Source organism: Xenopus laevis, chromosome 7L (assembly GCF_017654675.1).
Source record: "Xenopus laevis strain J_2021 chromosome 7L, Xenopus_laevis_v10.1, whole genome shotgun sequence".
In the NCBI taxonomy this organism is placed as follows: domain Eukaryota; kingdom Metazoa; phylum Chordata; class Amphibia; order Anura; family Pipidae; genus Xenopus; species Xenopus laevis.
The window spans coordinates 86,930,399-86,953,217 of NC_054383.1; the positions used below are offsets into that span (position 1 = coordinate 86,930,399).

The 22,819-nt window shown below is 38.5% G+C and overlaps 1 protein-coding gene across 1 annotated transcript; it reads right to left on the reverse strand.

The window, feature by feature from the left end:
• Window positions 1-1,239: 1,239 nt before the first annotated feature.
• Window positions 1,240-22,781, reverse strand: sfxn4.L (sideroflexin 4 L homeolog). The gene is given in 16 exon segments (XM_018225936.2): window positions 1,240-3,740; window positions 4,266-4,383; window positions 5,571-5,656; window positions 8,246-8,361; window positions 11,012-11,096; window positions 12,807-12,875; window positions 12,952-13,011; window positions 13,099-13,152; window positions 13,718-13,743; window positions 15,927-15,981; window positions 17,332-17,358; window positions 17,634-17,708; window positions 18,520-18,585; window positions 22,660-22,725; window positions 22,727-22,750; window positions 22,752-22,781. Coding segments are annotated over 16 exon segments (1,020 nt in total). The 5' UTR covers window positions 22,767-22,781; the 3' UTR covers window positions 1,240-3,662.
• Window positions 22,782-22,819: the final 38 nt, after the last annotated feature.

Below are 22,819 nucleotides of genomic sequence, written 5' to 3' on the forward strand. Positions count from 1 at the left end.
TTTGAGCTATCAGTTCTGTAATTATAGTTACTGCAAAATCAACACATCTGCATAGATTTTGGGGGGGGGAGTAGAAAAAAGTATGTTCACCCTAGAAAAACATATACTGTATGTTCGAAAAATACAGATCCCCTTGAATCCAAATTGGGTTTGCATGTCTTTCTACTACAAAGCACCAAGCCACAAACCTTTCCTAAATTTGGTGACATTTCCAAAAAACACCTCGTATTTCCCACATACATTTAGGTATCAAAGCCCCCCAATATGAAAGCCTGGGGTCCTCAGTGTTATGTCCAATATGTATAGGTTTACCTAAGTACGTGGCATATGGGGCCCCCAAAAGCAAGACCCCCATATGGTCTGTCATTTCAGGTACTGCAAAATCAACACATTTACATAGTTTTGGGGGGCAAAGGTAGAAAAAAGTATGTTTACCCCAGAAAACCTTATATTTTCGGAAAGTACACATTCCCCCGAATCGTAATTGGGTATGCATGTCTTTGTACTCCAAAGCACCAAGGATTATACATCTTGTGTAATTGTGCTTCGCGCTGGTAAGGATTAGAGTTATTACGAATTGAATGACCAAATCTAATACCACGGGGATGGCAGCTGTTAGCATGAAGGATTATGTTTCTGTCTATGGATTTCCTAAACAGGGTGGTTTCTAGATGATTGCCTTGAGATTCTAAGATCAAGAAATCTACTGACAGACTATCAAAATTTGCTTTAAATCTGCGGAAAAGGTAAGTTGTTGAGAGTCCCAATCCATCATTCTAAACGGATAGTCCATCCAGATGGGAAATAAATCGTCAATATAACGTACATAAAACCAAATGTCACTTTTTCTGGTCCCCTGAAAAATGTAAAAGGGGGTTCAATTGTGTGTATGCTGTACCAATTAAAGTATTAATATCCTGTGTGAAAGGAATTGTCAGATATTTGTACTGTAGTCTATATGTGGACGTATCAGAAAGTTGTGGCATGATCTTTGCAACATCACGATCCATAATAGCAATGGCCCCACCCTTGTCAGCGGGACTATAACTATTGTAGGATAATTTGTAAGAATCATGTAAAGCCACGTGTTCCTCTTAAGTGAGGTTGTCTCCATGGTACCTTGGGTTTGCCATGGCAATGTGCTTATCTTATCTTTCTTTACAGTGTTTGTGCAGTTTTAGAAGGGAACTGGAAGCTGGGGTTATGGGGCTTATTTACACATTATTGAAGAGACTGATGGTAGTTCACTATGAGTTTTATTGCATACACAATGTATACACTTATATACAGCAGTTTACACACTGATAATGTCTTTGGGGCTCTCTCTTGGATTTAAATTTAGGGAGACGCACAATCTGTTTGTTATGTCTTGAGAAAGGTCCAAATTGGGAACGAAATATTGACAATAAATTTTTCTTCATTTTCACTCCTTTATGAAGTCTTGGCTTACGACTATAGCCGAGAAACACACAACACCTTGAAGTTGCATTCTACTTCTGTTCTCGGGTGCTTAGCATATCAATTTAATATCTCACATTTCATCATCCACAAACACATAGTAAAGATACTGGAGGACTGGAAGTTTGAAGGTTCTGTGCAATATATTTGCTGTTCCAGTACTGCACTGTTTTGGACAGAGTTCTCGGATGTTGTTCCTGGGATCTGTTGGAGCCACACTCTAAGGTTAGCGTCACAGCCAGAGTGCTTCTGCCACCACTGGGAACACGTTGGTCTTTACTCCACATCCTCTCTAGTCCCTCTTTCAGATATTGGTACTTCTCCAGCTTCTCATATTCCTTTTTGATGTTGCCATCAGTTGGCACAACTACTGTACATCTATCACCACTGCTGCTTTCTGGTCCTAGTAACACAATGTCCAGTTGATTGGCCTGTACCTGCCTGTCTGTTAGGATCTGAAAGTCCTGTTATTTTCCACAAAATTCTGTGGAATCTCCCATTTAGACTTAGGAGTTTTTCGCCCATATGCTGTGCAGATGTTACTGTTTAGCAAGAAGAAAACCGGCACTCAGAGCTCAATGCATGCGGGCAAAGCCCTGCGTGTTTATTGCCCACATGCATTGAGCTCTGAGTGCCGGTTTTCTTCTTGCTAAACGTATTTCATTAAGGGTTGCCGATCCCTTTCAACTGTGCACCAGGCCAGCTTGTACCTGAGAGGCCAGGGTGTGTTGGTGGGTTTTGGAACTTGGACTGTGCAGATGTTACTGTACACAATGCCAGCTATTTGGTTGTCCTGAAGGCCATCTTAAAGTTTTAGTTTGATGTAGACTTGACAATTCTTCTACTCTGCATGATGCAGAATAAAGATCTTACTATTATTATCAACATGTTTTTATAAAGCACCAACATTTTTCACAGTATGTACAATAAATAGGCATATACAATGAAGTTACACATTACATACCAAAAAATAACCCCAGCCATATTTTCCCTTACCAGTATGAAATGATGCTCCAGCAGATGCGATACCTCCCTTGTGGGCATCAGTTATGAATAATTTTCACCTTATGTATAGCACTGCAGAAAATGTTGGTGATTTATAACCAATAATAATAACAATAATAATAGTAACTTTCTTTCTTCATGCCATCTGGAAACGTAGGAATATGTATACGAAGGTGTGTTTCCAAACAGAATTGCTGGGGTGAAGGTAAATACAATACATACCAATACCTAAACTATGTAATATCCCTAGGATGCAGCCCAATTAGAAAAGACTACAATCGATACTTAAGGACACATCTTCTTAGTTTCAAAATAGCATTTCACAAACAGATTGCCTTCTTTACACTAAAATGCACAAGAATCAGTGGATTCAAAGCATTTTTTTAAAAAAATGTAGGAATGCTGTTTTTTATCTGGGCAGAAAATATATAAAACTGTTTAAAGGGTGGTTTACCTTTAAGTTAACTTGAAGTATGTTATAGAATAGCTAATTCTAAGTAACTTTTCAATTGCCCTTTTTCTTTTTTATAGCTTGTGAATTATTTGCCTTCTCCTGACTCTTTCCAGTTTTCAAATGGGGGTCACTGACCTCATCTTAAAAACATATTCTCTGTAACGTTATAAATGTATAGTTATTTTAGCTTTTTATTATCATCTTCCTATCCTGGCCCTCTCCTATTAAGTTGCTAGGGTAATTTGAACCCTAGCAAGAGCTGATTAATAAAAACAACAAATAAATACAAATAAAACAACTCAAAAACCACAAATAATAAAAAAAAAAATTGCAAATGTTCTCATTATATTACTCTCGACACATTAGTTAAAAGTTAATTTAAAGGTGTTCAATCCCTTAAATTTGTGTGAACCAAAAAACGATGAATAGTCATCTTAGCGCCAGAACATACAGTAATTACTTCAGAGACGTTAAATGCAACACTTTGCCAGAGACTCGACCATTTTAAGTCATTATAAAGCAGGAAAAAGTTGTCAAGACTATACAAAAATAGTTAATTTAACAATGAACTTCCCCTTTAATCCATAAGTACCAAGCTAAGCCAGAAATCAGTAAAAATGTCACAGTTGCTGGTGAATCTGACAAATTAACCACTCTGGGCTTTGGTTTTGTAGATCCTTGTTTAGGTTAGCAGGCTAACAGCTGTCTCTTGTTGACCTGAACATGGTTGTGGTCAAGTTGGAAGTTAAAGGCCTCGATGGTAGAAAAGCACCGACTCTGTTGTATTTCCTTGGAGCTCCACTTCAAGCTCAGACCTCAGAATCTGAAATGGAATAAAGTGTTTGCATAATGAGGAGCAATGTAAAATCTAATTATGTCATAATTACACCACCTTCTCATTCTTAGCACCCAGTAGTTTTCTACAGCACGACAGGTTAGCTTTCAAAATAGCTTCTGACTGACTGCTGTTCTGGTGATGGGGAGATTTCTGGAATTGTTTGCACATTTCTTAGTTAAAAAAACCATGGGTTGGTGCTTAGCTTTGCTTAAATAACACACTGGCCTGGAGTATCTCAAGTGAGTGCAATTTCCAAGTAACACTATCTTGATTTCCACTGGTCTGGGTCCAGCACATGTGCAGAATAAGAAAATGCCCAAGTTGATATTTGTTGATCAAACATGGCAGTGTGGCACTCACAAAGAACCCAGACTAGTGAAAATTAATACCAACCCAGGGTACAAGGAAATTATGTTCACTGGGTGGGGGCAGTGTCTAACAAGCTTTCACTGTCCTTTAACTCAGGGTATAGAGTGATGTAATTACATTAAGGAAAACAGAGAAACTCACAGTGCCTTGTCGAGGGAAGAGACTAAAGGAAACAGGAATCATTGCACCAAAGGTTAGTGCTGTTGCTACACATTTAATTGGTCCCAATGCCTTAGAGTTCCTTAGAATGAAGCGTGAGCTGCAAAGGAAAGGAAAAAAGGTAAAATAACAGGGAAATGCATATATACATTTGGAATGCATGTGGATGTGTGCAAGTATTGTGCATATGTAAATGTACAATTTGAATGCATGTGTTGTATATGTATGAGTGTGCAAATTCCCCAAAAAGAATGTGTGTGTAAATGCAAGTCTGTTTTAGTGTAAAAAGTGTAGACAGGCAGGCAATGGAGCTGGAAAAAGCAGAAAAAAAACCAATAGTAAACAGTAGACATGAAATTTATGCGTCTGTGTCCGCTGGGGCAATTGAGCTCAAGTAGCCATTCGCTCCCCCTCTTCTGCTCATTGCCTGGGGGTGGGTGAATTACAGAGTACAAAAGAGCAGCTTTAAAAGACACTCCTTTGCTGCCTGAATCTTGGATCTGTGGTAGTTTCTTTATCTGCCGATCCATCGGTGGCAATTAAAGGGTAAACCATCACATCCACAAGTAATTTTTCTGTCACACACACTAGGGCAGTTTAATAGAAGCCGCATTACCTGCCACAAATCTGCCTTTAGTGCAAATTGGGAAAATGTGTCCTAGGCCTAACAATTACAACTCAGCAGAGTATCAATTGGCAAAACTGTCAGCTGTTATAGCACAATATGATGGTGACAACTGCAAGATGGGAGCAGGAAGCCTTTATATTATTATTGCCCAACCTCCAGCTCATAAGTGGCATTAAGGGCTACTACTTATCAACAGATGAAATGCCATAGGAAAGACATACCCACATTATATAAAAATAATGGCAACGTTTTTTTTTTTTACAATGAATAGAGCCTGAGTAGCCACAGGAAACTCAGTGCGTTGTTGGAGCTCCAGATTTTAAACTTGTCTGGGGTTGATCTAGACTCAGAGTCTAGACTGTCCTTTTGCTTACAGAGAATGGGTTATGTTGTGCCTTTGTTATCCAATCTTTCAAGAGGACGTGTGACTTTGAACATGATGGGATAAAGCTTTTTTTTGTAACCTCACCGGCTGGCTGCGGGAGTGCGTGCATTTTCTTTGATTACCTCTGTTATACACACAGAGCTTTTCCTATCCTTTCAACTCGCAGCCAACTGCCATTCTGGAGCATTTCTGCACATAGCACGACAAATAATAAAGAGAAAAGAATGAAATGTTACAACTACCAGTGGAGTGGTACAGAGCTTGTCACACTCACCGGCTCAACAGGGGATGCAGGGCCACAGGGATCATTGCAGTTATTCCCATCAACATTGCTCTGGAAAGAGCGGTTTCCTTCACAGCCTGCAAGAAACAAATTGCTGTAAGAACCACAGATATACTGGAAATGAAAATCAGTTAAAAAGGCAACAATTACATGTGGTTGCGTTAAGAATTATTAGTGCTACAAAAGCCTTATGTATTAGAGAAAGTGCAGCGCTGCTTCATAAAGTGGTCAAAGTGCAATAACAAACTTGCAACAACGTGTAAATTTATGGGACAATGTGCCTCAATATTACAATGCATAATTCATGAATCAAATATGTATGCATATACCAGACTGATTGTATGCACAACATATTTTGCCAGACAAATTATATTGCTCAGAAGAAATCTGGACCTTGGAGTTGCAGTTGATCTACAGTACCCCACAGAAGGTTACTGGTTAAATTAAGGAATGTTGGCCTGGAACGTAGTATTTGCAGTTGGATACAGAACTCTGAGAGACAGATTACAAAGAGTTGCGGTAAATGGAACATTTTCTAATTGGACCAGTGTTGTTAGTGGAGTACTTGCAGTGTAACAACCTGAGGGTTGACACGAAATTCCCAGTAACCCCCGGGTTGACCACTGGTTGGGCGGGTTCAGGTTGAAATTTGGCCAATCATTGTGGGTTAGGGTTAAGTGCAGGTCAGATTGGTTAACTACACTCCTCCTCTGCTCCCAAAGATTCCCTTGTTTTGGAATCAGAAGCGCACACAAAAGTAGAGCACAGCGTGAGATGATGTTGGTAGGGGCTGGGTGTGAATCTTATAATGGCAATATTTTGTGGATCAGGGTTGGGTGCAAGGTTTTTTGGGCTAGGGTCAGGTGTGGGTTGAATTTTTCCTTATCTGCACAGCACTACGGCAGGGGTCTGTCCTTGGTCCTTTGCTTTTCAATTGATTAATGTCCTGGAGGTGGGGATTGAAAATACTGTTTCTATTTTTACTGATGATACTAAATTGTGCAGAACTATAGGTTCCATGCAGGATGTTGTCACTTTGCAGAGTGATTTGACTAAATTGGAAAACTGGGCAGCAAACTGGAAAATGAGGTTCAGTGTTGATAAATGCAAGGTTATGCACTTTGGCAAAAATAATATAAATGTGAGTTACACATTAAATGGCAGTGTGATGGGGATATTTGGAAGGATTTGAGTGGATACCAAGTTGTGCAACTACAGGCAGTTTCATTCTGTGGCTACTAAAGCAAATAAACCTCCTGTCTTGCATATAAAAGGGCATTAACTCAAGGGATGAAAACACAGATTTGCCTCTTTATAGGTCCCTGGTAAGGCCTCACTTGGCGTATGCAGTGCAGTCCCGGGCTCCAGAAGGATATAAATGTGCTGGAGCAATGTGCATCTATAATGGTAAAAGGCATTGTGAATTGGTAACTGGAGCACAGTGTGAAGGGAGATATATTTCCCCTAGGTTCATGTCTTACTCCCATATGTACAGCAGTTCTGAGTGGGTTAATTCCCCTAGAAAGTCTCACCTGGGGAATAATTAGCAGGCTAGATCTGCTAGCTGCTAGAGAGGGTTGGGGCTCAGAGAGGAAGATTGAGACACACACTGATGAGAGCTTGGAGATGAGTGTAGTCATTGGAAGAGGCTGTTTATTTTTCCGGGGGAGTTGTACTGTTTGTGTTTGACTGGGAATCCCAGTAGGGGCCCAATAGGGAGGGAAACTACTCTGTATATTAGTTAGAGCCCAAGTGTGGCAAGGATTTTGTTTTGTTTTATTTTGTTTTATGCTGCTTTGATCACAAAGTCTTTATATGTGAACAATAAAAGGACTTTGCCCTGTTCAAGACCCGTCTGTTCGTCTGATCCTGCTCACACATGGAACTATTTAACTGTTAAAGTTGTGGTTGTTTTTTTCTGACTAAAAGGTACTTGCTCTTTAATAGTACATTATCGGACATTACAGATAGGATCTTTTTTCCTACAGAAAAACACCAAGAACCAGAGCACATCTCTTTAGATATGTGAAACTGAACTTTCATTTTAAACTAGGAAGTAAATTAGAAATTAAAAATAGGATTTCACGGTGAGGACATGGAGGTTCTGGAATGCCCTTCAGGGTGATGCTGTGAAGGCTGATAATATTTAGCAATACTTTGAGCGGCCTGGATGACTTTCTAGACAAGCACAATTTCCAAGGCTACAGTTATCTCAATGGTAAGCTTTGTGTATGTTTTTAGCGTACATGTGAGCTGGGTTGAACTTTTATGGGGTTCTTCTTTCAACCCCGATTAAATATATAATCATGTATGTTTTTATCATAAGACCTGCATTAGACAAATCAGTTATAACTGCTAACCTGTGCCAGAGACCCACAGTATTTCCTGCTGCAGTTCAACTGATCCTTGAATATGAGTTATACAGACAGCAATATACTGTGAAGGAAGTAATCATGTATACATTCCTGTCACAGCTAAATGCTGCAAAAATGTTTTCTATAACAGACAGGGGATCAAAGCTTACAGGAGACTTTATTGCAGCTTACTGTATGTTTCTGAAACCAGGCATACAAGAAAAGCAAGAATATTGTGCCCTTTTCAGGACACCATCAAAGCAGACCTGCGAATTCTGCTTTACCCCCACAAAACATACATTTTTCACACACCTTGGATCCTGCTTGTGATGACACACCAATAACATGCCCAGATTTGTCCTTTATTTCTATTCCATCCTCAGTTTCTTGCAGCCTCACAGCTACCACATTCATTGCACTCAGGATAGCTGCATAGAAGGAAAAAGCACAGTGTGTTGACAAATAAGAGGAGGGCACAGAGTAATGGATGCTGTACAAGAAGGGTATAGAGAGCAATGCATACCAGAAGTGGACAAGTACACAATGTTTGCTGCTTGAGCACAGATACAAAGAGTAATGCAGTTTATATTGCAGGAGGCAGAGCACATGGACAATTGTAGTAGGAGGGTACTGAGATTTATGTATGCTGCTGCAGATAAGGTACACAGAGTTATACATATGAATGTGCACAGTAGAAAGAGGAACACTGCAGTATGTAGGGGTAGGTACACATAAAAAGTACAGAGAGTAAAAGGTACTGCAGGATGCAGGGTATACAGATAATGGATAGTGCAGGTTTAGTGAACTCTAGAGGAGTAATGGTACACAGAGCAATAAATACTGCAGAAAAACAGGTTACACAGGGGAATGTGTTATACAAGAGCAACTGTGCAGGGTATCAAATACTACAGTGACAGGGTACATGGAGTAATGAATACTACAGAAAGCAGGATGCACAGGGTAATATAGAAAAAAATCACCTGTATGTCGAATTGCTGTAACTAAATATGCACGGTTTACACAACTACACACATGTAATGAGGAAGTTGCTGTGAAAAACAAGACTGAGAAGATCCCATTAGGTCAAAAAGTGAGTCACACTGCTTACCAAAACATCCAAAGGCAGTGAATTCATAGGAATCTCAGGAAATGCTGAATTTTCTTGCTGAAACACACCCAGGGTCTGCATTCCATGACATCACCCAAAATTACATGACAGTATTTACTGATCATCATTTAACCTCATTAGAAGCCTCATGATACAGAATGTCAAAACCTCATTAACAGTAACAGAAAAAACAAAGTGTATCAAAGTAATTAACATATAATGTACGGTTAGTCTTTCTGAAGTAAACACACAGCTTTTACCAGTGCATGCTACTATAGTTTATATAAACAAGTTGCTGTGTATCCATGGGGGCAGCCATTCAAGCTGGAAAAAAGTAGAAAAGGTACAGGTTACACAGCAGATGTCAGATAAAACAATATTGTATTGGACAGGGCATTTTTTATGAGCTATGTAATGGGTGTCTTTTTTCCAGCTTGAATGGCTGCCCCCATGGTAGAGTCCTGCAGCGGGTAGTGTACCCGCAAAAACCTACGAGTTGAAGTTCCGGGTGCGGGTATAGGCGCGGGTCAGCGGTTATGCGGGTTTGCAGACCGCTGGTCTTCTCAATAGTGATTTTCACTCCTTTTCTCTGATCACGTCTACTTACGATGATGTCACTTCCGGTTTACAATGACAGCACTTCCTGATTCTTGATGGTCGCGGGTCCGGGTTGCGGATAAGGTACTTTCAGGTCGGGTAGAGGGTCCAAGCGGATAAGAATGCGGATTGTGGGTCCTGGATTGCAGGTTGCGGGTTCCAATAAATGGACCTGTGCAGGACTCTACCCCTTGGCTACACAGCAGCTTTTTTATATAAACTATAGTAGTGTTTCTAAAGCAAATACACAGCATTTACCAGTGCACACTAACAGTATATTATATGTTAACTACTTGAAAATGCTTTCAGTTTTTGGTGTCACTGTTCCCTCTTGGGACATCTTACTTTTTAAACGTTCATTCTTTGCCATAGTCTAGCTAGACTCCATAGCTTCATTAACCCACCCCAGGTTACACCCTTTGACCTGAATCATTCATTAATTCAACATTGCTTATTCCGTTTCTACTTGCTCTTATGCAAAGTGAAGCCTTCTGAAATCAAAAGGTATTTTCTTGTCTCATGCCATACACACAGCACTGCCTAGATACCTAAAAAAGAGAGTTTTAATTTTCCCATGAGGCATCATGGGCGGAGAGACCCTTAGGAATGTTCCTAATCCAACTAGTATGAGGACCACTGTTACATACAGATTCTGTAGTGTGGGCAAGCCAGATGCAATTTGAAGGTTTTTGTCCGCAGCTTTCCCAACATCAAGCACACTAAATGCGATTTTTTGCTTTATAATCCCTGTCAAGACAGAATTTCCTGAGGACTCCTGTGAATTCACTTCGATAAAACCTGTTTGGTCTGTGCCCAAAGTCGGCCTGGTTAGTTAGCCTCACTTTTTGTCATGGTGGGGAACTAAGTGCCCTTGGTGTTGTGCGTTGTGGTTGTGCGCAGTGCATATTCTGTTGCACGGACACGCGAGTGTTATGACAATTTTTACATAATACATTGTATTATTTTCTTGCACTTAATTGCAGTGTTTTATTTCTTTTGCCCATCAGTGGGGAGAAGTTAAGAGGAAAATACTTTTATCTATTTATATGACTTCAGTTTTTGGACCACGATAAGCACTTAATAAAACTTTTTATATTGAGCACAGAGTAAATACTACAGGAAGAAGAGTACTGGATACTGCATATGGCATAGTGCACAAAGGTTATGTAATAAAAGGCACTAAGTTTGCCCAGGAGCAGTAACCCATAGCAACCAATCAGCAGGAAGCATTTACTGGTCATCTGCTTAAATGCAAACAACTTATTGGTTATGGGTTATTGCTCCTGGGCAAACTTAGCACCATGTATTACATATAGGGGAAAGTAGTGTGCCGAGATGGGAAGGGTAAAGTTATGATTCAAACCTATACTCACTAACAAGAGGCACTGGGAGGATTCTGCCCATGAAGGTTTGCATTGCTGCACTGGGGAATTTGTTCATCAGGTACTGAGGTAATGCCTGTAGGAATGAGAAAAAGTGTAATAAGCCTCAACCCACTAAGAAGGAGTAGTAAATCATTCTCTCTGGAAAGTCAAATAAATATGTTCCATGCTTCTTTTTATTTTTCCTTAAAGGAGAACTAAACAATACATTTTCTATGCATAATTGTGATTTAATACAATGTACCAAGGTTTACATATAATCATTTTAAAGGAGAACTAAACCCTAAAATAAATATGGCTCGAAATTCCAGATTTTGTATTTTAAACTTACTGAACCAGCCTAAGGTGTGGCATCTCTATAGTAGTAGTAATGATCCAGGTCTGCAAAGTTATAACAAGAGTTTCCCATCTTGGATTTTGTTAGGAATGTCAGTGACACACATGCTCAGTGTATTCTGGGGAGCTGTTGAGAAGCTAAGGTTAGGGGTCATCACAAATCATCAAGCAGGGAATGAGGTTTTCCTGTCATATAAGCTGATGCTACGGGTCTGATTATAAAATTCTGATGCTAATTGTGCTGGCTCCTGAGTTGCCATGTACCAATAATTATTTACTAATCTGTCCTGTTTTATATTGTGATGTACAGTGTGTTGAGCATGTACAGTGAATTGACAGAAAAGATGGGGAGCAACTGGCCAAATATTTTGTTTCAGGCACAGTGGCACGCCATAATAAATCTTCCTGCAGCATAGTCCTGCTTTCAGTCTTTTTCCCTATATTATTGATATCACCGTTGTGCTATGACAGGATCACTTTGGAATTTGCCTTAGTACTACTAGCCAGATTGGACCACTGTTCAAAATACAGAGATGCAGGATGGTTACCCCTCGTCCAAATCTAGCAGAATTTATGTGTACTATATATAAATATAATACACAAAAGCCATGAATATCTTGTAAATTATATCCTTATAAACGGTGAGTTCTGATGTCATCAGTTATAAACGGTGAGTTCTGATGTCATTTCTGTCACATGACTCACTGAAACTTGTGTATTATAATAAATAAAGTACCCCCAGTTGCAAAATATGAGGATATTAGAAGTTACCTTGGAGTTCCATGACCTGTATAAAAACACGAGGCCGAATGGTCATGAAACTCCTCGGTAACTTATAATATCCTTATATTTTACAAGAAGAGGTACTTTATTCACTATATATATATATATATATATATATATATATATATATATATATATATATATATTTTTTTTTTTTTGGGAAAGATGCAGATATATAAATATACATATTTATTGAGTGTACAAAATAGATACGAAGGCCTCATGCACATCAACGTTGATTTGAGATCGGACTGTTTGCTGTAGAACATTCTTAGTTGAACAGGTATGGGACCTGTTATATAGAATGCTCGGGACCTGGGGTTTTCCAGATCTTTTCGTTATTTGGATCTCCATACCTATAAGAACCAAGTCTATTAGAACATCATGTAAACATTTAATTAACCCAATATACTGGTTTTGCTATATAATAAAGATTAATTATATCAATTTGGATCAAGTACAAGGTACTGTTTTATTATTACAAAGAAAAAGGAAATCATTTTTAGAAATTTGGATTTTTTGAATAAAATGGAACCTATGGGATATGGCTCTCTCTTAATTCGGAGCTTTCTAGATAACGGATCCCATACCTGTAGTTTTTATTTTGTTGGTTGTTTTCCTACATGTATTTGAATCATAGCTACAGACAGACAAAGACAGTACTTACCCCAAGGACAGAAAAATAGGTGGCATAGCCAAAAAGCAGCATTGGTTGAAATGGCTGAATTTTATTTGGCTGAAAAGCAATAAAGGTATAGTCAGAATTCACTATCTCCTGGCAAAACTAAGTATTAGAGAGCAAAGGAGCTTACTTTGCAGGTTACATTCCTGTTGTAGAAAGTGAATCCAGCATTGTAAGTATGGAAGAGAAACTGCAAGAGACAGACATTTGTACCAGTTTGTTAGTGCTATCGATAAGGTGCTAAGGTCAAGGATCCAAGGATCGATCTGTCTCTTACCTGGCTCAAAAAGGCTGGTATGGTTCTTGTATGGGGAAGCAAAGCAGCGATAGCCTGCAGCAAAAAAAAACAAAAAAAACTGTTTGTTTATGTGCATAGTGCATGATCTGCATGACAAGGCATTGTGGTTAATGCAGGGTTGTCATTTTCATGGTTATTAGGGTGTTACCCTGTCTGTTTGGCTTATTAATAAGAGCAGATGAAACACATCAAAGCATTCAACACAGCTTTCTTGGCTCTAGCAAAGATAGATTACTGAAAGCCAATGTCTAATTTGTAGCTCAGAGTTACTGGAGTGATACAAATTCACACTACATAGCATCATGGGCCTGGTTCTCTCCACATTAACCTGCTATTAGTGGCTAGCTTCAATTTTGTTTTGGAAACAAACGGAAGTCTGTTACATGTGGTCAGTTGTACCACAAGACAAAAAGGCCGCTATCAATTTCAGCCCTTCACAAACCACACTCACAGCTCTTTGGTGATGAACAAAAATATGTGAACACAAACATATGTATACATAAAAACAACGGAGTAGATATTTTGTAAACAGATAAAAAATACCAAAAACATATTCTTCTGCATGAGGCAAAAATAATCGCACTCAAATTGCACTTACCAGTGGGGTACCACATAGCATGAAAGCTGTAAATAAAAGAGAGTTTAAGTAGAAACATATTTGACCAGTGACTATCATTAATCCCTGCCCCCATCTATACAAGCCCCACCTAAACTATGAGTTATTATTGAAATGTATATTTCACCTTTTACAGCTGTTTTATTTAACAGTTCCCCAAACTATAGTAAAGATGTGTGACATAGTACAGTATTTACGCTGATTTGTAGGAGGTGTGATTTGCATAGAAAGAATGCCTATTCAATCATCACACATCATAAACATTTAGAAGCACCAAAAACTGAAAATAATAAAGACATGCTTACAGATCATATATCTCTATAGCAAATGCAACAAATGCTAAAGTTGTTTTATAAAAGAAACACTTTCACCTTGTAAGTGAGAGCCACAATACAAATGTGTTTTTGTTTGTTATTTGCTAATTAAATATAGGTCCTTCAGCCCTAATGATATCTGAACGGCATCCCCCTCAGCTATACAACATAGAGATTATTTATACAATTTATATTACAGCTTCTGAAACATATGCAGTTTTAGTAAAAGGTAAATGTTTTATATTTAAACATATTTACTTTCTGTTTTTGATGTTAACCCTTTGAGTAAGATTGCACTGCTTTGACTAAATAGTCAAACATGTACATCAACATCCCTCCAACTTCTAAAGAAATATTTTTCAAGACTCATAAATAATAAATTAAAGGGATCATTCACACTTCAAGTAACTTTTATAATGTTTGCAATTGGCTTTAATTTTTTTTATGATTTGTGGCTTTTAATTATTTAGCTTTCCAGTTTGGAGTTTCAGTCGCTATCTGGTTTCTAGAGTCCAGTTTACCCTGGCAACCAAGCAGTGGTTTCAATGAGAGACTGCAAGATGGAAAATATGTAATACAAAGTAAAAATAACAATAAAATTTTAGCATCACGTAGCAATAGTATTTTTGGCTGTCCGGGTCAGTAACCTCCTATTTGAAGTCTACAGTTAAAAAAAAAAAAGGCAGATAATTCAAAAATTATAAATGAACAAACTGTGCAACTGTAAACAGCATCAGTTAATGGCTAAGTGAATAAAGCAAGTCTTGCAGAAAAAAGGCATTAACTAGAGTGATCCCTGGTAAGGCCTCACCTTGACTTTGCAGTACAGTTTGAGCTCCAGTCCTTAACAAGGATTTCAATGGCTGGAAACAGTGTAGTGCTGTACAACTAAACTATTAATAAGGATGGAAGAATGAATCTATGAGGAAAGACTGTTTTCTGTTCTGTTCTCTGGAGAAAATGTTCCTGCAAGGGGATATGATCACCCTTTAAAAATACAGGTATGAGACCTACTATCCAGAATGCTCAGGACCAGGGCTTTTCCAGATAATGGACCTTTCTGTAATTTGGAACTTCATACCTAAAGTCTACTAGAAAATCATTTAAACATTAAATAAACCCAATAGGCTGGTTTAGCTTCCCATAAGGATTAATTATATCTTAGTTTGGATCAAGCACAAGGTACTGTTCTATTATAAAAGAGAAAAAGGAAATCATTTTTAAAAATTTGGATTATTTGGATAAATAGAGTCTATGGGAGATGGCCTTTCCATAATCCGCAGCTTTGTGGATAATGGGTTTCCGGATGATGGAGCCTATACTTGTATATTTAAGGGCAGATAGTGAAAAAACTGTGATCTTTTTTTTTTCACATATAAAAGAAAAAAAACCCTTTAGAACTGAACTTTCATTTGAAGCAGCAAAAATAGTTCTGCATAGTGAGGGCAGCAATGTTGTGGAACACCCTGTATCAATAGGTCTATATATGTATGTGTGTATATGTGTTGGGGATCTTGTGGAATGGTTGAACTTGATGGCTTATGGTCTTCAACCCAAATTAACATTGTAAGTTACACTCCATAAATTGTGTGGGATTTTAATAGTGCAAAATACAGCATCACTCTGCAAAGTAAGACCTGTATTATCAGCAGGTTATAGCAAGTGTTATGTACATAGCTCCCTTGTGCGTCAGTCAAAGCACTGCCCCACTGGCACCAGGTACAAATGAACAAAGATGCATAAACTTTATGTATAGAGGGTTTGTGTGTGTAATTTTGTGCATTTATATAATTTGGCTCTCTACCTAATAGTAAATAAAATCTTATGTGTCTTTGTACAGTTTGCAACATATTATAACGCCAAAGATGTGTTCTCACCTGGGGGTCTAAATAATGTGGTGATGGCATTGCCAGTGTCTGGGTGCAGAGATGCCTACAGAAAGAGAAAAACAGTTGAAGCAAATGCATTCTATATGTATATTAAAATAGGTCATTTAGAACTGTAACAGCAGTGTGCAAAAACTCAATTTCTGATTTTGTATTTCTCAACAAACCATGCAGGAGTTTACCATAATTCCACCATTATTGTGACTGCAAAGGATAGATGCACTTGCCAACTGCATCTTGATGTTGCAGTGTTGATGTTAAAATAATGTCTTCACGTGATTCTTTAAGGTGGCCATACACTCACTGATATTACGGTACTAAACTTTGTATTTAATGCTTGTATGGAGGGAGAAGAGACGACCAATATCGGCAAAGCCTTGGATTTCGATCACTTTATCAATTGGACAGGATGGAAAATTGCCTTTGAAGGCAGCTGAATTGTCAGATAGAGGTAGAATTCTATTCTTTCAACCTACATAGCTGATGATTCAGCTCTTAATCTTAGTTTTGCAGAGCAGAATGATCTTTCTCATGACCAATTAATTAAAATATAACGTACTGTTGTGTTTGCTTCAGAAACACTACTATAGTTTACATAAACAAGCTGCTGTGTAGCCATGGGGACAGACATTCAAGCTGAAAAAGGAGAAAAAGCAAAAAGCAAACACACCAGCTTTACCATTGCAGAACAGTACATTATATTTCAATTACTTTAAAGCGCTTTTATTTTTTGGGGGTTACTGTTCAGCCAGGCATATTTCTAAATAAAGTCTTATTTTATATGTGCCAGACATATTGTAAGTTACCAATGATTTGTCCTACTCTCCAACAAACCTTTGCACTAATTCACATTTCTCATAAACCACCACAACAATAAATCAATCAGAGAATCACTGCACGTATTGCTGCACTTAAAGGGGCTGTTCACCTTTGGGTTAACCTTTGTTATAATGAAGAAAGTAAACTGATCCTCATTTTTTATTAGTTTGGAATTTCAGCATTTACCTAGTTGCTTCAAATTATCTTTGCAACAAGGGAGTGATTTAAATCAGAGTCTGCTATAGTAGAGGACCTAAAAATAAAAATTAGCAATAAAAAATAAAATTGTAGCCTCACATAGCAAAAGTGTTTTGGCTGCTGGGGTCAGTGACCCCCCATTTGAAAATTGGAAAGAGGCAAATAATTATAAAAAAATATATAAATATATATAAAAAATAAATAATGAAGAAACACCCCTTAAATATCGAGATTTGATTTGTTTTGGTGTATCAGTCATATATGTGAAAATGCATTGTCTGGAGTCTTTGGCAGATATCAGCATGTAAAATATGTGTGTTTTACAACAGATTCAAGCACAGATACAGCCTGAAAAATATGTCTGGTTCTCTCCACTCACCTCACACAGCTTCTGTGCATCATTCACCTACATGGGCAATAAAGCACATTTATGGAAGAGTTAAACTTCAAGATTTGTTTTTATGCTCTGCGACATTACAGTACTTTGTATGCCCTACATACCCCTTCAACCAAAAAATAAGTCCTAAGTGTTGCTTTCCCCAAAATATATACTTTTGTTTTAACATAAAGTGTATGTAATTATTATGTTTAAAATAGCTCAGTTCCTTTTATTTTAATGTAATTATTATCCTAAAATCAACAAGATTTGCACAGTTGTTTTCACTGCTCATAAACACTTACCTTTTTGTCTTGTGTGAGGTATTTATTGGCACTGCCTAATTTTTCCAGTAAGGCCCGGGAGTTTTCTACTTCTGCCTAAAGTTACAAATACAAACTATATGAGAACGAACCAAAAATATGCTAACATTTAGGAACGTTAAAAACTGCTTGCTTTTTATTGACAGTTTAAATAAAAATTTCCAGCTTTAGCAATGCAAGACCATCCAAAACTTTAATAGGCTACTACATGCAGTATAAAGTATGCAGTATGGAGTATAAAGCAGTCCAAATACAATGGCTAAAGAGGGTCTTCATGGACTTTTTGCACTTAGGTATTTCCAAAAAATGTATTAAGTCCCCTGTAAACCTCAACATGATGAGTGTAGTGGCTGTACTCGCTGAACATGTTATTATATAAGAATTATATTACAGGTATGGGACCTGTTATCTAGAATGCTTGGGACCTGGGGTTTTCTGGATAAGGGATCTTTCTGTTATTTAGATCTTCTTACCTTAAGTCTACCAGAAAATCATGCAAGCATTAAATAAACCCATTAGCCTGGTTGTGCTACCCATAAGGATCAATTATATTTTAGTTTATATCAAGTACAAGCTACTGTTTTATTATTACAAAGCAAAAATAAATTATTTTGAATTATTTGGATAAAATGGAGTCTGTCATTAGGAGCTTTCTGGATAACGGGTTTCCGGATAAAGGATCCCATGCCTGTAATACCTCCCAGACACTATCACATTGCAATACATTAATACCTTGCTCAACACAACTATAGCAAGGCCAATACTTTCAGAGAGTAAGACAGAAACACACATATGTGGACTTAGTTATAGAAATGTCATTAGCGAAGATGTTTTTTATGTATCCTATTTATACTGCTGGACAATTTACCTCTGAACTTAATAAAGCTGTAGGGTCCAAAACATCAAGCCACCGAAGGTACCTACTAAAAAAAGACTGAAAATAAAAATACGGTGAGAAAAGGCAGTATCACTAGCTAAAGTTTCTTTCAAGGGTGCACAACTAGCAAACATTTATTGTACAGAGGAATTCAGGGACAGAATTCAAGAACTAATGAACAACCATTGAGAAATGTTTAAGCCAAAAATATAGCAGTAGAACTGGGTGGTGTGACCACGCATTGGCTCGGAGATGGAGAGTGGGCTAGATATGTATGGAGGCAAAAGCAATTTATTCAGGTGCAGAGGAATGAAGGTGTTTAGAAAGCCATGAGAATGATTTCATAAGTAATTAATTACTTGAAGTGACACTAAACCCTATTGTATTGCATTGCTCAACCACAATTTAATCAGTTGTCACAGGACTACAAATCCTTGCATGCTTAACGTTAAGGTATGCTGGGAGCTGCAGTCCAGAAACATCAGTGTTGTTGTCTTCCTAAAGCAATAATGCTAAGTAAAACATTTCCCAAGCTCTCCAGGGTTAGCGGCTGCAATAAAATGCAAAATTATCCTCCAATTTGAATCACACCTGATCTGTGTCAATCTGGCTCCATGTTCTGTGTGTTCCTGCAACTAGAGTTGGAAGCAATAAACACATTTCAACAGTACTGAATAAGTCTGTCCTATATCCCCATGTCTGTCTGCAATGTAATATAATGGAAAAAAAGACACATCATAATCTCTGACTCTCTTAATGCAAGAAAACAACAAGATGCCTGACAAAGTGCTGGTAATCAGCACTCATATGTGAATTCTTTTGCATATATAATAACATTTTTGGACATTAACATTCTCACTTATGAATTAATTGAAATTGGAGTTACTGAGAGAAACAGCCAAGAATGCAGTGCTTGCTGCTAATTGTGCTTTATTGCCACGACATGTTTCGGGCTCAAGGCCCTTTATCAAGTGTTTCTCACTTATGAATTCTCTTGAATCTATAATTATGTTTTCAACAATTTCTATAAAAAAAAACTAGGTGGCGCAGTAGGACAGAATTACAGTTGGGTTTAGAACCCAGGCACAAACTGTGGATACTGGCAAATGCCAAAGACATTATTTAGAGGGCTGGTGGAGATTGTTTGGGCCTCTGTGTGTTTGAAATGCCGGCAATCCAAGACCACTCCTATTAGAACCCCTTTAAGCCAGTTTACCTAGCACTAAAAATGTATGTTTGTAGTGCTCCTCGAGTCTTCTCGTGGGGGTTTTGTTTTATTTATTTTTTTGCTCATCTTTCCTCTCAGGGGTCTCCATGTCTCTCGCTTCTACATTCGCTCTATATGGCCACTGTGGGCAAGCCACTTGAATTTCCTCAGATGGATTCAGTTTTATTTTATTGTGTTTATAGGCTGAGGAGAATAAATTCATAGGTGTGTTCAGCCTCAGCACCCCAAAAAAAAGGAATGTCCACATATTAATATAGACTTATAAATTATCCAATTAAAACCTTCTATGAAAACAAAATATTCCCCCTATTCTCATGATTGGATCTCTCCTATCATCTCCTTCCATCCTTTGCTCTGATTCTTTTCCCTTGTGCCTGTTCTCCAATTGTCTTTGATGCAGCCTAGCTTTAGTGTTAGTCACATCCCAAAACAACACACCCGTTTTACCAAAACACAACCCCGAGTAAAATGTATAATAGCATATTAACCCTTGGCATGTCTGTATACCTACTAAAGAATAATGATAATCATTTTATTAACTTGAGATGTACCAGTATAATCACTGTAGAAATGATCAATGAGCACTCCATTAATCCCAGATGTGTCAGTAAGATCACTGAAAAATGTCCACTAAGCACTTCTTTAACTGCACACATTACAGTAAGATCCCTGTAAGAATCTTGCGAAGAGATGGTTTAGATAAACACCATGGCAGGAACGAAGGAGACTCGTATCCTTACCAGCTGGTCGGCATTCTCTCTGCAAAGACTAGCAGTGGAGGGCATACCTCCCAACATTTTGGAAATAAAAAGAGGGACAAAAAAAGTTGCCACATCCCCTAATTGGAATGTTCATTTTATAAAATTTGGCAGGTTATGAAAGTTTGAACATATTTCTGTGCTTTTTTCCAGTTATTACAATTTTGCTAATGAAGGTGAATTGCCCTTTAAGCTGTGAGTCTAACTTCTCCAAAGGAACCCGTTATATTACATTGTTACAATTACTTATTTGCTTATCTCAAAATTGTTACAAAAGTATCTTTTCTGCAGCTGTGGCTGTTCTGGGCTCTCTGCCAAAAGCCAATTATGTTAAAAACGTTGTTTTTTTTCTGCCTATTCAATGCATTGAAACTGCACTTTCCAGTGCAAACAAGGGACTCTAGGTTGAGCTGTCAAAAGAGGGACTGTCCCTCTAAAAACGGGACAGTTGGGAGGTATGGTGGAAGGGGGAATCTGCAGCCTTAAGGTGGCCATAGACGCAACAATAATACCGTACAAAATTATTTTTTGTACAATATTCGGTGCGTGTATTGTGGGAGACGAGCCAACTGATATTGTCAGAAGACTTGGAAATTTTTGATCAGGCGCCTTTGAAGACACCCAAACATCGACCATTGTTGTGCCTTAAAAGTTTTTTTTTTAAAAAACTGTGTTCAGGACCCCCTACAAGTTAAAAAAATAATTGGTGACCAGGGCCCCCTTACAAGTCAAAAAAAATTGGGGCCCCAGAGAATATTTTTTAAAAGAACATTGGTGGCCAGGGGATTTAAAAAAATAAAAAAAATTAAAAAAAAAAAAACACAAATTGGTGTGGAGTATAATTGAACTCATGGCTTCAGGACTTCAACTTTGCCTCCTTTCATGACTTTGGGTCTTTTTACCACCTCAGGACTTCAATTTCATCTGTCTTCATGACTTCGCGTCTTTTCGCTGATTTGGGAGTTAGGCTTCGGGCTGTTTTCATGTCTTTGGGTCTTTTCGCCGATTCCAGACTTCGGCTTTTCGGGTGATCGTGACTTTGGAAATGGCCACACGGCTTCGGCGCTGTCATGGGGGGGGCGGCTCTATCGAATGTGCAGCCCTTCAGGCCCGGGCCCGCTGTACCCCCTGATGGCGGCCCTGATTGTAACGTCTATGGCCACCTTAACACAGTACAGCCAACCTGTCTTGTAATCTGCAGCGTTGAGTTTACGGAACGCATTTTAGGACATCCTGCTGCGAAATACTTCTCCTTCATGCGATGTCCTATGTCTTTGGAATGGCGCATCGGTTGCTTTTACCGTCAGTCATCGTTGAAATCTGCAATCGCACCTCCGTCCTCTACCCTCCCTTCTCAACCTTCAGTCTTACCAACTCCGCCATCAGCCCTCCATCCTCCACCCTCAATCCTCTTCCTTCCGCCGTCAATCCTCTGCCTTCCGCCCTCAGTCCTCTTCCTTTTGGTCCTCGTCCCTCCGCCCTCCCTGCTCAGTACTCCCCCGCAGATCTCTCTTTTCAGCCGACAGTCTTATTCATAACTTTCTGAAGTGGTGAGCGAGGGTGGAGGGCTGAGGGGGAAGACTGAGGGCGCAGTTCGTATGACGGCTGAGAATGAAGGGTAGAGGACGCAGATGCGATTGCAGATTTGGACGATGACTGACGGTAAAAGCAACAGATGCACCATTCCGAAAACATAGGACATCGCATGAAGGAGATGTATTTCGCAGCAGGATGTCCTAAAATGCGTTCCGTATGAGTTCAGCCCTCCCTCCTCAGCTCTCAGCCTGGTTTATGAGCTGAGGACCGAGGAGGGAGGACCGACAAATGAGACACGAGGGGGGAAATTGGAACAAGATATGATGCAGGGAAATTAATTATGCAGTATATATTGGTGGGATCACAGATAAACAGTATAAAAAGCAGGGAAACATAAAATCAATATATTTAAAATGAGATTTCAGTGTGTATATATATATATATATATATATATATATATATATATATATATATATATATATATATATATATCGAGAGAGAGAGATTTAAATGCAGCTTTATAAAAGCGCTGTGACTTATGAATAACCATAACTATAAGGCAGCTAGGAGCAGTGAGCTGACAAATCCTGCACATTCTTAAAAACATACCTGCGGCTCAGTGATCTGCAAGGATGCCACAGACATTCTGATCTGCCCACATAAAGAAACCCTCACAACCTTCAGGCAAGGCCAGCAGAGTGAAAACTCTCTCTCATGCCTCCGGAGGACAAACTACGTAGGAAAGCAAAACGATTCTGGGTGTTGTAGT